The sequence below is a fragment of the Saimiri boliviensis genome, chromosome 19, assembly GCF_048565385.1.
Source record: "Saimiri boliviensis isolate mSaiBol1 chromosome 19, mSaiBol1.pri, whole genome shotgun sequence".
NCBI lineage: Eukaryota > Metazoa > Chordata > Mammalia > Primates > Cebidae > Saimiri > Saimiri boliviensis.
Window position 1 is genome coordinate 25,835,285 of NC_133467.1, and position 16,635 is coordinate 25,851,919.

A 16,635-nucleotide genomic window follows, 5' to 3' on the forward strand; every position below is an offset into this window, starting at 1 on the left:
GAAATACACAATGTTTTCAAATCTTGGATATGAAGTTTTTATATAAAAATATACTACTAGAAAATATGTAAATTTACAGTCTATCAATTGTTTCTTGTTCAAAGATCTGGTATCAGAAACAGATGAAAGCGGGATGGAGGACAATTTAGTGTATCAGGAACAAGATCTATACAAAAGCCCGGCCAATTAAAAAAAAAAAAGGGAACATGGTCTTTGGAGTCAGACCAACTTGGAATAACAGTTCCTTCAGTTGGGGCTATATGACCTGAGCATTTTTTGGTCTCTAAAATGTAGGTAATAAGGATTTAATAAGATCTTTGTTATCACCTCAGAGTGATAAGGATTTAATAAGATGACACATATAAAATGTCCATAAGTAAGTATTCAATAGCTAGTAAAGGAGAATATGGGTATTAATAAAAACCAGAAGCCCAAGACAGTCATTCTCTGTAATCAGAGGGATCAGGGTTTGGGGTCATATAGACTTAAATTGCTGCCTTTACCAATGTTGTGTGTGAACTTTGCTTGTCATTTCAAGTGGAAGGGGTTACCATTGTCTGTTTTACTCACCCTAGGTCATATACTACCCCAGGTTGAGAACACAAGCCAGTTTAAGTCAGTCACAGAGCAAAAACCTAATTCAATATAATACCTACTTGCTTTGCAGTCCAATGGTGAGAAATTCATTCAATATCTAGGCATGTGATATGATTCAGGGTAAATTACAAAACCTTTCTAATTTTGCCTTCTCATCTTTCAAGTGACTCCTTTTGCAAAAGTAAGTATATTTCAAAAAAATTTTAGGGCAGCAACACTCTGTTTTTTAAAGGCTAATTGTCTTAGTTATTTGCAATGAAAACAGCCTGCAGGTCTCCAGTGTAAGGTCCCCATTTCATAGCAGGAAGAAATAGATTAACATTATTTTAGAATCTTACATAACAGATATTCTATACCTTTATTATCAGGGAAAATAATTATTAATTTTAAGATTCCCAAAAGTACAACTCTGAACATGTCAGTTTTGTGCACATAGGACTTCAAACTTTAATGATACACCCATCATACAGTCAGGAAGCAGAACAATTCCTCAAGAAATAAAGCAAAAATGCCAAGATGCTCTCCAACCACCACTTTTTTTTTTAAATCTACGAAACAATTTCCTTACAAATTAAGTTGTTTTTATAGTAGTGACATTTATCATTGATGTGATCTGTTTAATATGACTGTAGTTAGAAGGGAAGTTGGGCCTCTAATTTTTTTCAGAAATTGAAAAAAGTACCATCATTAAGATAAGGAAGAGAAAGATTTGTATCCATCTTTTTGGGACATGTAAGGTGAGAGTGAATTCTCACAGTTGGAGAATTTGTGGATATTGCTGGAGGAATTGGAGATGCTCTCTAGTAAGCGGGTAATCCCTCTTCCCCGAACACTGCTGTTTTGGCCTGAAATGTTCGCCCTAGATGGGTAATCACCTAGGATATTGAAAAATATGAGAAAAGAAATATAATAATTCTATAATTTCTTAAGAAAGAGATGCCTCAAATAACTGACTCATCCTACTGTAGGCCTTTCACTAAGCCATAATTCAATGGATCAAGAATAAAAAAATGTTTGAAATTTTCAGTTGAAGTTCTTTAGGTACTACTTGAAATTTCATGTCATTAGCTTTTAAAGTTTCTCACCTCCCAAAAGATATTATTGAAATCAAAACTATAAAGCTGTTGCTGTTACAACAAAAACAGGTTTTCTCTTAAAGTCCTGAACAAATTCTGAGGAATAAGTTACCATGTATCAAAGTGACCCCAAAATGTACATTATCTAAATTGTGTAAGGTGCTAATATCAAATAAAACCCCCAATTCAACAAGCTCCTTATATCCCTAAGCTAACTTAGAAATCACTGTTTAAACACCACACCCTGGGATCTTAGTAATAGTCCCTAACCTCCTTTAGGTGCATTTTTGTAAAATATAAGGTGCTTACCAATGGGTGTGTTTGATCTTTGTTCCTGATTAGAAGAGTTGAAATGAGAGAATCCTGGACTCCCGACCCTTAGCTTCTGTAAGTAACAGGAAAATACCAGGGGGAAATTTGTTTACTTCTTATCAATTATTGGATGGTCTTCAATTTCAAATTACTCTTTAAAAATCCAAACTAATACTGAAATACTTTTCCAATGTCTGATCAATTTTTGCTGCAAAGAGAACGAGAAGATAGGATAGACTCTTGGGGGAGATGAGGAATTACAGGGTAAAAAAGGATTTGCCTTTTTTTTTTTTTAAGTGAGATTATAGCATGTTTGCTGATAGTGCATTAGAACAGAGTGAAACCCTGATGATAAAGGAGGGGAAAATTACTGAAGCCATGTTCTTGAGTGGTAAGGGAAGGAAATTTAATACATAAATAGACACATTGGTTTTAGATAGTAAGAGAAAATTCATTCATTAACACAGGAGTAAAGCAGAGGATATGGTAGCTGCAGGTAGATGAGTGGTAGGAATATGCAGAAAATCTCTCCCACTTGCTTCTATTTTCTCAGAGAAATAGAAGGCAAAGGCTAGAACAAGGGTGAGGGAAGAGGTGATGAAATTTGAAGGAAAAAGGTGGTGAGAAGTAAGTGCCTAGGAGATTAGGAAATTAATCAGATTAGAGAAATGAATATCTGCCAGGCAACACTAAAGGCCCCTTCAAGTTGGTGGTGCTAAATATTATTCAGTTAAGATCAGTTGGCATGGCAGTTCCTTTCTAGCTGCATTTAGCTTCACAGGCCTAGGGGGAGAGTAAGTGAAGAGTTAGATGTAATCAGGGTTAGTATCTGTCAAGTATGATGAAAAAAAGAGGGCCAATGGAGCTGACAAGGGCATGCAAGGCAATGGAAAACATAGGCCAAGGAATCTGAGTTGGGAAGGAAGAAGGTGAAGGGTAGAGACAAAGTTGGTAAAGGCGGAGACATAAGGCTACAGCATTACTAGTGTGAATGGTGCCCTGGAGTTGTGCAATGAAGTGGCCCTGTAAGGGAGTGTAAAACAGTGGAGGCATAAATGAATTGTATATCCCAGTAGAGACTAAATAATTGTTGGCACTGAAGTACTAGAAGATGGTGGTAGTCTGAGAGGGAGATGTTTGAAATCAAGATTATGAAGGAGGTACCAATGGGTCCAGGATATGATTGTTTGGTAGTAGACAAGATTATTGAAGGACAGGAAATCAAAGAACTGAGAGCTTAGGCAGCTGGAAGGATTACATGTAGGGAAATTGAAATAAATAATTCTGATGTGAAAACCAGTTTTCTGGATCAGTATTGCTCTAAGAGCAAGAGGAACCAACTCAGGAGTCTACTGACTCCAAAAGGGCCATCAGGTACTACATCCTGGATGGCAGGAAATTCAAAGCCTAGGAATTTTGGGTAGACTGTATAAAGAAGTCTGGAAGCCACAATCAAGGACAACTACTTCAAATCTAGGCCCATGACAAATGAAGAAGCAAAAGATGTCACCATTTGAAAGGGGTAATAGAAAAGCAGTGTCTTTAGAGGAGTGTCAGTTTTAGTTAGAACCAAGAAGGTAAACAGATTTTCCCCCAAAGATAACAAAGATATCTGAAATTTTGTTGATAACTAAGGCTGAAAAAACCCACAGGAAGGTTTCTCAGCAGTTGGGAAGGGCTGGGAAATAGGATCAGCCAAATAAGATGAGTCTGGGAGATAAGAGAGAATCTATGAGTCCCTAGGCTTCCTGTAGTAACTAATGTAAACAGGGAAAAAGCATATTGTTGAGATTAATTCTGATGATGTCCACAAGATGGTGATGATGAGGCTAAGGCAGGGTTTCTCCACCTGGGCACTAATGATATTTTAGGCTGGAAAATGCTTTGCTGTGGAAAGCTGTCCTGTATATACAGAATGTTTAATAGCATTACTGGCCTTTATCCACTAAATGCCAGGGGCACCCCCTCCCTAGATGTGACAATCAAAAACGTCCCCAGGCATTGTCAGATGTCCCATGGAGGACACAAAACAGAGTTGAGAACCACTGGGCAAAATGTTACAAGGGAGAATACAGAAGGGTCTTGCCCAGAATATACATGGAGAGCTCTGGAGTCTTTATTTTTAAATTATCATACGGTAAAATTTTTTTTTTTTTGTATACACATCTATGAAGTTTAACCTATGTACAGAGTTGTGTATATACCACAATCAGGATACAGAGCCATTATATTACCTCAAAAACCTCCCTCATGCTCAATTCCTTTACAGACACCCTGTTCCCACCCCTAACTGCTGGGAACCACTAACGTGTTCTTCATTGTTACAGTTTGTTCTTCAAAAAATGTCATATGAATGAAATCATACAGTATATTATGAAGTATGTAATTTTGGAGACTGCTTTTGTTCAGCATAATTAACTAGTATGAATCTAGTTGTACGTGTCAGTAGTTCATTCCATTTCTTGAGTTTCCTTTTTACCAAACGTTTAACTATTTTAAAATATCAATATTTATTTATTATCTATTAAGTTCTAAGGCATGGAGGCTTTGGCACTGTCATATATTGCTGCATTTAATCCTAATAAATACTAGCCCCTATTATTGTTCTTGTTTAATACATAAAAAATTAATACAGAAAGTTCAAGTATCTTGCATAAAAACACAAAGCTTGTCTGCAGCAGAACCAAAAATAACATTCAGGAATTTTGACCCTAGAGCCCATACTCTTAAGTGCTATGCACTTACTGGTGTAGAGGCCTACTAATAAGTAAACAGCAGGGAGGGAAGGAAGGTGGTAGAGAAATTAGATAGCGTTTAATTAAATCTTAAATCAGGTCCAACATTTTTGAAGTAGATGTTTAGAATATTTATATGACCTACATTCAGATACTTAATTTTTGGAATAAATCTTTGGAAATGTTTTACATAAAGACTAAATACTGGTTTTAACTTTCTTAAAACTTTGTTAAATTAGTAGGAAATATACCAGAAAAAAGAATTTTACACAAGACACAACTGTGTTAGGGACTGTTTGACATTCCATGAAGGACTTCAAAATAATGTTAAAGGGAGGGAAAGAACCAAACAAAGCCTTTATCTTTTGCTGCTGTTGGCCAGAATCACATCAAGTAGAACAGCTAGAGAGACCAGAAGCTCTTAGAAGTCAGTTCCTTACCTGGTAACGCCCTGCATCCAGTACAACCATTTTGGGTGTCACACTATTGCTGGCCTCATAATCTTGTAGTGGTACATGAGCCTCTGTAAGCTGGATTCCAAAGAGAGTACCCAGAGAATTACTGATGCAGTACCTTTAAAAGAAAGAAAAATCTCACTATCAGAATCTAATTTAATTCATTCTAAAAGTATTTGTATTTTAAAATCCTTAACAAAAAGAAAGCGTCTGAGATACTGTTATAAACCGGGAAAAAATAAATTTGGAGATTCAGAGAAGTCATATAAATAAATAGCAATACACATAATACAACAGGTTATTACTGGTAAGCAACCTTCTGATTACCAGATAAAATTTTACTTTTATTTTAAAGAGATGGGAATGAAGGTAAAGATCACTAGGATTCCCAAATATTTAAGGCAAGGAGAGGGAGCAGCAGAAATAAGACTACAACCATAAATCATAATTTAACCTCTGAACTAATAACACCTGCTGGGCTACCAGAGCATCCAGATATCTGGGGCTCCAGGTACTTTCACCACAAAACGAGAACAAAGGTCTATGTGTTGGAGCACCCCAACAAGGAAGCAATAAGTGGTTCTGAAGGTTCACCCATATTGCTCAGGACATGTGACATGAACAGAAAATAAAAGTAGTATGATGTACGAAACATCTTTATTTTTATTTTTATTTTTTTGTCAGTATATAGTAGGTGTATATATTTATGGGGTACGTAAGATGTTTTGATACAAGCATGCAGTATGTAGTAATCACATCATGGAAGATGGTATATCTGTCCCTTCAAGTATTTATCCTTTGTATTATAAACAATCCAATGATACTTTTAGTTATTTTCAAATGTACAATTAAATTATTATTGACTATAGTCATTCTACTGTGCTATCAAATACTAGGCCTTATTCAGTCATTCAAACTATTTTTTTGTACCAATTAACAATCCCCACTTCCCCTTCACCCCTCTAGTACCCTTCCTGCCTCTAGTAATCATCCTTCTGCTCTCTATCTCCATGAATTTAATTGTTCTGATTTTTAGATCGCACAAATAAATGAGAACATGTGACATTTATCTTCCTGTGCCTGGCTTACTTCACTTTACATAAGGATCTCTAGTTCCATCTACGTTGTTGCAAATGACTGAATCTCATTCCTTTTTTTGGCTGAATAGTACTCTATTATGTCCAAGTACCACATTTTCTTTACCCATTCATCGCTGATGGATACTTAGGTTGCTTCCAAATCTTGGCCACTGTGAACAATGCTGCAACAAACATGGGAGTCTTTTTTTTGATATATTTCCTTTCTTTAGGGGATATACCCAGCAGTGGAAGTGCAGGATCATATAGTAGCTCTATTTTTAGTTTTTTGGAGGATCTCCAAATTGTTCCCCATAGTGGTTGTATTAACTTATATCCCACCGGCAGTGTATGAGGGTTCCCTTTTCTCCAAACCCTCACCAGCATTTGTTATTGCATATCCTTTAGATATAAGCCAATTCAAACCAGCATGAGATAATATCTTACTGTAATTTTGATTTGACCACCTTTGTTTTAAAAGAGCATTGTGGAAACAGATTTACCCCGGCTGCCAAAGCAACAGCAAGCAAAACAGCACAAAATAATTTAATCGGAATACAGTATCATGAAGCAACTCCTCTCCCCAACTTACGCAGTCTTCTTGCAAACAGCTAAAGCACAGAAGAGAATATCATTTTCTTCATGCCACTTGCACCTGTACAAAAAAAATGGACTTTAATATCCTAACTGAAGTGGCACTGCTTAAAGGTTTTTACATGCCAGATTCCTATCTGAAATCATTTACAAAATGAGCTTACTCAAAAGATTAAAACTTCAAATTTAACATAAAGAATTTTAAAAAACAGATTTTAATGCTACCTTCTCTGATAAAAATTCATGACACTACGCAACCTACACATAACCATACAGTCAAATTTTACCTTGAAATAAAATGAGTTCTTCTGGCACACTGGTGACATGCAGTCATTCAACAAACATTTATTCAATGTACACTATTTGCCAGGCCTTGCAGTAAACACTAGTAATACAGTAGTGAAAAAACAGAAACTATTGTCCAAATGAAACTTACTTTCCAGTGGGAAAGACAGATCAAGAAATATATACAAGCATAAAATACAGTAAATTAGAAAACTGAGAAAGTTCTAAGGAGAAAAAGAAGATGACATAAAATATTAGGGAGGAGTAACATTTTAGATAAACTGTCAATCAGTGAAAGGCATCACTGAGAAGGTGGTATTTCAAAGGATATCTCAGGAGGTGATGTTGCTGAGGAAATGACCGAAATAATTTGTATAAGTCAATACAAGATTACAAGCACTGACACAGCACACTTTCATGACAAGTGATGCTATAAATTTGTGTATATCTTTCCAATGAATACAGTCTATTAAGACTCAGAGCAGCTCTACCTGCACAATACAAAGCTTACCTAAACTTAGCAAAAAGACTTCATTTAAAATTACAAACATACTAAACAGTGTAAGTGTAAAAAGTCCATTATTTCAACTGCATGAAAATTATTTCATGCATGGAGAAATGGAAGACTACTTAAAAATAATAAATTTCCCACTGTTTTTCCAAAGAAAAGTGATCCAATAAATGTGGTGGTTCACAAAACTGTTAAAATGAAGACTTAAGTTAAAACAAAAGCTAAGTTATATATACATACTATGTACCAACAAAAATTAAAACTTAAGAAAACAAAAAAACCTAAACTGGCTGGGCACAGTGGCTCATGCCTATAATCCCAGCACTTTGGGAGGCTGAGGCAGGTGGATCACTTGAGGTCAGGAGTTCGAGACCAGCCTGCCCAGCATGGTGAAACTCCGTCTCTGCTAAAAATATAAAAATTAGCTAGGTGTGGTGGTGCATGCCTGTAATCCCAGCTACTTGGGAGGCTGAAGCAGGAGAACCACTAAACCAGAGAGCTGGAGGCTGCAGTGAGCCAAGATCAAGCCATTGCACTCCAGTCTGGGTGACAAAGGGAGACTTAGTCTCAAACACCAACCACCACCACAAACAACAACAACCCTAAACCTAAGTTTTTAGACAACCACACAGAATTTTCATGTAATTTTAGAAGTAATTTTTACTTTCCAGCTAGTTTTGCTCCTTGTCCAGAACTTAATAAACCCCAAGAGTTTAACTGTTATGTCATATACACATTTTCCATTAGAGATCAGATTTGAAATGAAGGAAACTAAAAAACTAATAATATACTCCAGGATTACAACAAACACAAAAAACAAAATCTTACAAAAATCTGATCCCAGAAGAAAAAAAGCCTCCAAATCTATGGTTCTGCCATTAAAAATGACATTGTTTTGATCTGTTTTTATACTCATACGTCTTAATCCTCTTCCTCAAAATTATTCCACCAATCTCCCTAAAAATATGAGCTTATTTTCTAGTAAAGGAAAGTTCATTGTATAAATGTGTCAAAAATCAGAACGGCTTTGTATACTTTGTTAAGCTAAACTCACAGCTTCCTCCCCAAGACTGCAACATAATCTTCCTCACTCAAATGATGTGCAGCACAAAGACCTTACACTCTTTTCCTCTTTATCTCAAAAGGTCCCTATGACCTCCTTTTCTATTTCAGCATTAAGATTCTTCTTTTCAAGGATAACCCTGTCTTTACCTGCCCTTATGGACCATTGTCATCCTATAGTTACATATATGCTGTAGTCAAACTGACTTACTGGTTTTTCTTAAACAGTCTGTTGGTTTTCATTTCTGTTTTTCATTTTGTTTTGTTTTGTTTTGAAACAAGAGTCTCACTCTGCTGCCCAGGCTAGAGTGCAGTGGCATGATCTCGGCTCACTGCAACTTCCACCTCCTGGGTTCAAGCAATTCTCATGCCTCAGTCTCCTGAGTAGCTGATATTATAAATGTGCACCACCATGCCTGGCTGATTTTTGTATTTTTAGTAGAGACAAGGTTTTACCATGTTGGCCAGGTTGGCCTCGAACTGCTGACCTCAAGTGATCCACTCACCTTGGCCTCCATAGTGCTCGGATTACAGGCATGAGCCACCATGCCCAGCTGGCTTTCATTTCTCTGAGTCACTATTCAGGCCACTTGTTAACTGGACAGGTCCCTCCTTCAACCCAAATCTCTGCTCTAAATTTTTTTTCTTTTTTTTTTTTTTTTCCCCGAGACGGAGTTTCACTCCTGTTACCCAGGCTGGAGTGCAATGGCGCAATCTCGGCTCACCGCAACCTCCGCCTCCTGGGTTCAGGCAATTCTCCTGCCTCAGCTTCCTGAGTAGCTGGGATTACAGGCACGCGCCACCATGCCCAGCTAATTTTTTGTATTTTTAGTAGAGACGGGGTTTCACCACGTTGACCAGGATGGTCTCAATCTCTTGACCTCGCGATCCACCCGCCTCGGCCTCCCAAAGTGCTGGGATTACAGGCATGAGCCACCACGCCTGGCCTAGAAATTCTATCTTCACAGAAGAAACAAATAAAACATTTATTCCATATGGTACTTAGTAGTTTTTAAACCCTCACAACACTTAAGTGACATCTTTCGCATCTGATTTTTCATAATTTTTTTAAACTCTTTTGAAATTCTACCAGAATTTACCATATATGACTAGTGTTTTCACACTAGAGTCTTATTGAGCAGAAGATTCTGAGGTCAAGGACAATTGTGTCACTGTTTCCCACATTTCCCAAAGAAATTTTCCCATACAAGTGCCTTTTGTACAAAAGCAGCTCAAATCCTGCTAAATATCAAAAGCTCATTAAATTGGACTAAGAAAAACTATTCTAAAGTGATAAAGTATAAAACTGTACTTTTTTTTCTTTTTTGAGGTAAAGTTTTGCTCTTCTTGCCCAGACTGGAGTGCTGTGGTGCCATCTCAGCCCACTACAACCTCTGCCTCCTAGGTTCAAGCGATTCTCCTGCCTCAGCCTCCTGAGTAGCTGGGATTACAGGCATATGTCACCACACCCGGCTAATTCTGTATTTTCAGTAGAGACAGGGTTTCTTCTCCATGTTGGTCAGGCTGGTCTTGAACTCCCAACCTCAGGTGATCTGCCTGTGTTGGCCTCCTTAAAGTGCTGGGATTACAGGCAAAACTTCATCTCTTAATACTATTGCTGGGGGTTCTGGTTCAAGATGGTGAATTAAACACAGGCACAGATTTATCTCTTCTTGCTCCCAAGACCCTATGAAGATGACAGCCAAAGAATAAAAATGGTACATGTCCACAATAAAAGAAAAAAGCAGAAAGAGGTCTCCATAGAAGACAGTTTAACAAATCTGTGGAGAAAAAAAAAAAAAAAGGTAACTGGTGAAGCTGGACAGAAGTCACAGTCTTCAGTGCTCACAGAAGAGGATATAGCAGAAGAAGGTCTGCCTATCAGAACTTTGGAGAGGCTTTGGACTTATGAACATGTCTCTACTCACAGAGCAGAAAAAGAAGACATGAGGCTGAATTTCTGTAAAAAGAACAGTCTACTTCCCTGACCCCCCATGCAAAAACGTAAAACTGTTCTTGGAAAATCAGGCAGCAAGAATGGCTACTCGTACCCTAAAGCAAAGCCTTTCATATTCTAGCATTTAGGATTTTGCCTCCAAATTAACATCTATCCTTCTTGTCTGCTTTCTTTACAGGAAAGCCTCATCAGTTAACAATCCCCACTGAACAATATGGAACACTTACTCAGCTTTATAGCCTCATTTCTAAATATGAGCGCAATCAAGGATAATCAAGACATTCAAGAAAAGCCTGCAACATGAAAAAGAAGAAAATCGGGAGACCACAACTCACAACCCAGAAGAATGAGATAATCCAGGGAACAAAAGCAAACTAACAGCCCTAACAGCTTACAGAAGAGTGTGTAGAAACGCCAAGTACTTTACAGTGGCAAAGAAGACCAACTACTTCAAGGGGATTTATGAAATTATTACATCCAGAATCCCAGTTTTTCTCATCTCTTCAGCCCTCATCAACACTGATGATGCCTATGATGATTTGTGTAACACAGCAACACTTATAGGCTAAGAGATACTGAGACTTCAAAAAGCCTCTGCCCACATTTTAACGCGTCAGAGCTTGTCAGGGCTTGTGCTGAGTCCTCTTCTGTTTCTGCTGTTTGTCAGAGTAATCTCATCTACATGCTGTGAGGTATATTAAGGCAGAAGACTTGTCTTTCTGTATTATATCTTCAGTGCCTAGCACATAGTGAAAAGAATGCTGACACTACCCAAACCACTTCACTGAGCTCTAGGTCAGGACCACAGGTTGCTTGCCTGCTATCTACAGATGCGATGCCTCACCAGGACCTCAGAACATTGTAACCTTGTTCCTCTCCTCCCCATCTATCCAGTAGTATAAACCAGAAAGCTGGGTGTCATCTTTCATTATTTCTTTGCATTTTCTCTCCCTGGGTCCAGTCCATCAGCAAGGTCTACTGACTTTTACCAATCTGAAATCAACCTATTCCTCTGAATCGCTCCACCGCCACCATAGCACAAGCCATTTCTTGCCTGGATTAGAGAAATCATCTAATAATCACAGGTTCCATACTTCCCTTTTTGCCTCCTTATAATACACCCATTAAAAATTCAGACCTTTTAGATGTAATCTGACACTTCCCTAATTGATATAATTCCATCTTATGGCTAACAGGGCCTTGTGTTTCTGACCCCCAACAGCTTCAACTTCATCTTACGCATTCTTCATTTCACTCATTCCTCCCCAGTCACACTGATTGTCTAACAATTTCTAGTAAACACCAAGCCTTTACCTCAATGCTTTTCTATCCCTCTGTCCAGGGTGCTCTTCTTACCATTTTTTGCATGGCTGCATGTTTCTTCCACTTCGGTTCTCGGTTTTTTTTTTTTTTTTGAGACGGAGTTTTGCTCTTGTTACCCAGGCTGGAGTGCAATGGCACGATCTCGGCTCACCGCAACCTCCGCCTCCTGGGTTCAGGCAATTCTCCCGCCTCAGCCTCCTGAGTAGCAGGGATTACAGGCACGCGCCACCATGCCCAGCTAATTTTTTGTATTCTTAGTAGAGACAGGGTTTCACCATGTTGACCAGGACAGTCTCGATCTCTTGACCTCGTGATCCACCCACCTCAGCCTCCCAAAGTGCTGGGATTACAAGCGTGAGCCACCGCGCCCGGCCAGTTCTCGGTTTTAATGTCACACTCTCAAAGTCTTCTTGACTACTCTATAAAGTGGTCTACTTTTCTACACATTCTTCTCTGTTAGAGTGTCCTGTTGATTTTCTTCTTAGCACTTATGACAAGCTAAAAATTACTATTTTATTATGTACTCTGTTTCTTTCCTACTTAACTGCTAGCTTCTTGAAGGCAGGAACCACATTAATTTTGCTCACCTTTGTACCATCTCCTGGCACAGAGGAGATGCTCAAGAAATATTTGTTAATTAAATAAAGGCTGCCATATTTAGTCAGCAGATCATAAGCAGTGAATTAGTCCAAGAACAATTATGACAAGTAGTATCAGGAGACTAAGGAATAAAGTTATAAATATTCTAGCCTCCAAAATAACATGTTATTAACAGCCTGTTTACTTAAGATTTCAATATTCGGTTTGTCTAACTCTACTAAATCTCAACAATACAAAACCTATCCATTTCTCCTGGAGCTAGAAAAAACATTTATCACAAATTTATTACAAACTTTAAGGTCTTTTAGTAGGCGTTTAAGAGCAGTGCTTGGAATAAGTTTCATTTGCTTATATTAACAGATTTTAACAGTTTCTATTGTACACTACAATCCAAACTCCCTTATTAAATATTATACATTAGAATCTTATTATGTTATGAAGCTCAATAGAAAGTAGATCCATCCTGTCCAAAGAAGTTTAGTAAAGTGCCTAAAGTACTGTGTAACAGTTTTACCTTTAAAAAAATCCCATGGCATGGACCCCAAATAATGTCTTAAATTAGAGCTACTCTAATCTTGCTGCAGAGTGTACCTACTCTGCTGTACTTGATACTGTATTTCCTCAATTATAAAACATCTTTTCTTCACATTTTAAGCAAAATTAGAATGAATTTTACAATTGAAGGTATTTCACAATATCTATTTGACAGTCTAGAAATAGTTGCCACTGCCTAAGGATGTACAAATTTAATTATTAATTTTGATGGTAACCAGACATTTGCAATTCTTCAAAATTTTAGTCAATAGCCGGGCGCGGTGGCTCAAGCCTGTAATCCCAGCACTTTGGGAAGCCGAGGCGGGTGGATCACGAGGTCAAGAGATCGAGACCATCCTGGTCAACATGGTGAAACCCCGTCTCTACTAAAAATACAAAATGTTAGCTGGGCATGGTGGTACGTGCCTGTAATCCCAGCTACTCAGAAGGCTGAGACAGGAGAATTGCCTGAACCCAGGAGGCGGAGGTTGCGGTGAGCCGAGATCGCGCCATTGCACTCCAGCCCGGGTAACAAGAGCAAAACTCCGTCTCAAAAAAAAAAAAAAAAAAAAATTTTAGTCAATAAACCATTTAAAGATTATTTGAGGACACAGTAGTTTGTCCCTGAAAACTTTCTTTTGACCTTCTCTGAAAAGATCAAGAAAGAACCAGCATCAAAAACTTGCAGAAAGGGTATGCTTAGAAAAAAACCCCAGAGATAACAATGGAGTTCTTTTTTAAGAAATGCTATGGCTGGGTGCGGTGGCTCCTGCCTGTAATCCCAACACTCTGGGAGGCCCAGGCAAGTGGATCACAAGGTCAGGAGTTTGAGATCAGCCTGGCCAATATGGTGAAACCCCATCTCTACTAAAAATACAAAAATTAGCCAGGTGTGGTGGTGGGTGCCTGTAGTCCCAGCTACTTGGGAGGCTGAGGCTGGAGAATTGCTTGAACCCAGGAGACAGAGGTTATAGTGAGCCAAGATTGTGCCACTGCACTCCAGACTGGGCGACAGAGCAAGACTCCTTTAAAAAAAAAAAATGCTCTATCGCCAACACTCTCAATGGCACAGAGGACAATAATGCATAAAAACATGGACAATGAATGACCCAATGTGAAATTTTACAAATACTTCAGCCTGTAGATGAGGTAATGGTACATAAATCCAAAATCCTAACACATCATCCATAAGCTTTACAGATTAACAAGAACAACAACAACAACAAATGTGGGGAAAACAAAATCTACACCTGCACCATAACTAGAAGAATGCTAAAAAGCTCAGTTATCTATAAACAGAAAAATGAAAACTTTAATTTTCAGTGGAGCAATTTCTCAATCTCCTACCCCAACCTTTATATGGAGTGGAGCCCAGAAAAAACTGTGGGGAAGAAAGAAAATGGAGAGCCTAAGATTAAATTAAAATCATTCTTACAATGAGGAAGCCCATTCTTCATGTAAATATTCAAATAGTCCTAGTAGACCAGAGCATTGACTATAGGAAAGTGATTGAGCTAAGTGAAAGAGGAAGAGGGAAGGGCCCTTTAGAAATTAGGTGGAGAAAAAACGCAAAGGGGGAAATTTAAGATCATGCAGGGAAAAAAATTTGAAGAACCTACAACCACACTCCTACCATGTCAAAAACATTCATTAAAGAACCTGTACTTTGTCATGCTGACAGAGAAGAAGGTTCTTGGAACAAAGACTCTCAATCAAATCTCCCTCCAAATTATCAGCCTTGTCCAAGAAATACAAAGGAGCAATGTATCTTTATCTATAAAAAGCTATTATAGGAAGAAAACAAGCTATTATAAAAAGAAAATAGCCAGTAGCAAGGCATGATGGCTTACACCTGTAATCCCAGCAATTTGGGAGGCTGAGGCAGGAAGATCGCTTGAGGCCAGAAGTTTTACACCAGCCTGGGCAACGTAACAAGACTCTGTCTCTACAAAAAATGAAAAATAACTAGGTAGGCATGGTAACACATGCCTGTAGTCCCAGCTACTCAGGAGACTGGGGCAGGAGGATTGCTTGACCCTAGGAGTTCTAGGCTGCAGTGAGCTATGATTATGTCACTGCAATCCAGCTGGGATGACAGCACGACTCTTTAAAAAAAAAAAGAAGAAAAGGAAAATAGAAAATTAGAATTAAAACACTTTTGCTGATAACTTCTCATACTCAAGCCTCCCCAAAAAATATAAAGGAGAAAAAAAACATAACATTACTCTTAGTCCATTCTTACACTGCTAGGAAGAAATATTCAAGACTGGGTAATTCATAAACGAAAGAGGTTTAACTGACTCATAGTTTGCATTGCTGGGGAGGCCTCAGGAAATCTGCAATCATGGGAAAGGCAAAGGAGAAGCAGCTACTGTCTTCACAAGGCGGCATGACGGAGTAAATGCAAGCAGAAGAAATGCCAGATGTTTATTAAATCTGTCAGATCTCATGAGAACAGCTAGAAGGAACCACCCCCATGATCCATATACCTTCACCTGGTCTAACCATTGACATGTGGGGGTTATGGGGATGACAATTCGAGGTGAGATTTGGGTGGCGACACAGAGCCAAACCGTATCAATTACCATTTCATGTTAAATTAAATATTCTCAGAAGGATGTGAGAATATGGAAACACACCCTGAATGAGAAACTTTGAAACTAGAAACCAAAATAAATAAAAAAAGAAAAAGAAATGAGTTAACTCAGGAAAGAGAGGGAAAAAAAGAAAAAAAATAAAGAAAAGAACTAAATTACCAACTGCTCAAGGTTGAACAGACTCATTTGTAAAGTTAATAAGAGAAACTGAAGAAAGCAGAAACTATCATGAGAATAAACAAAGTAAAAAGGGTCAGAAAAAGTGATCAAAATGAAAGGCAAAGAAGATGAAACATATATACACATATGTACATATGACTCCTTTTAAGAAGAAACATTAAATAGTGGAACAAAACTAATATTAAACTATGATCTAAAAAAAATCTCCAGAAATAGAACCTGATTCTGCATGTTGTAAGGGCTCACCAAATGTCTCAATAAATGGACCTGCATATAAACTCAGAGAAACATCCTAGTGAAAGTATTAGACTTTGAAAAAAGACTAAGGTCTCCAGGCAAAATAACTCCAGTCAAAAATATCAGATAACTAAGGTCAAGAGAATTAACAGACCAAATTTCACAAAAGGAACACATAAAGCCATAAAATGAAGTTGTATTTTCTAGAAACTCAAGGTAATACTGTGTAAAACATTAGCAAAAGTTTTAAACAATACAATCAATGTAGGTCACGTATGTGTGTGTATATGTATCTCAAATGCTATATCCTGAAAAGAAAGTATATTCTCATATGACAAGAGAACAGTCACGAAAATTGATCATGTTAAGTTAGCAAAAAATAAACCCCAAATACCAATAACTTCCATAAAGTAAAAATATTACATTTTCTGATCACAATGTAAAAACACTGGAATTTACTAAAAGAAAAACAAAATGCAGAAAGTCCTTCTTGCCTGGACATTT

At 37.8% G+C, this 16,635-nt stretch overlaps 1 protein-coding gene across 2 annotated transcripts in view; it reads right to left on the minus strand.

The window, feature by feature from the left end:
• Window positions 1-1,019: 1,019 nt before the first annotated feature.
• MAEL (maelstrom spermatogenic transposon silencer) overlaps window positions 1,020-16,635 on the minus strand; it is a 45,930-nt gene continuing 30,314 nt past the window's right edge. For both annotated transcript variants that reach the window (XM_010338685.3, XM_003928079.4), the window contains 4 exons: window positions 6,844-6,906; window positions 5,161-5,293; window positions 1,983-2,058; window positions 1,020-1,472 (listed from right to left, as the gene is read on the minus strand). In XM_010338685.3, coding sequence (XP_010336987.1) covers window positions 1,285-1,472; window positions 1,983-2,058; window positions 5,161-5,293; window positions 6,844-6,906 — 460 coding nt within the window. In that variant the 3' untranslated portion in view covers window positions 1,020-1,284. The remainder of the gene's footprint in view (window positions 1,473-1,982; window positions 2,059-5,160; window positions 5,294-6,843; window positions 6,907-16,635) is intronic.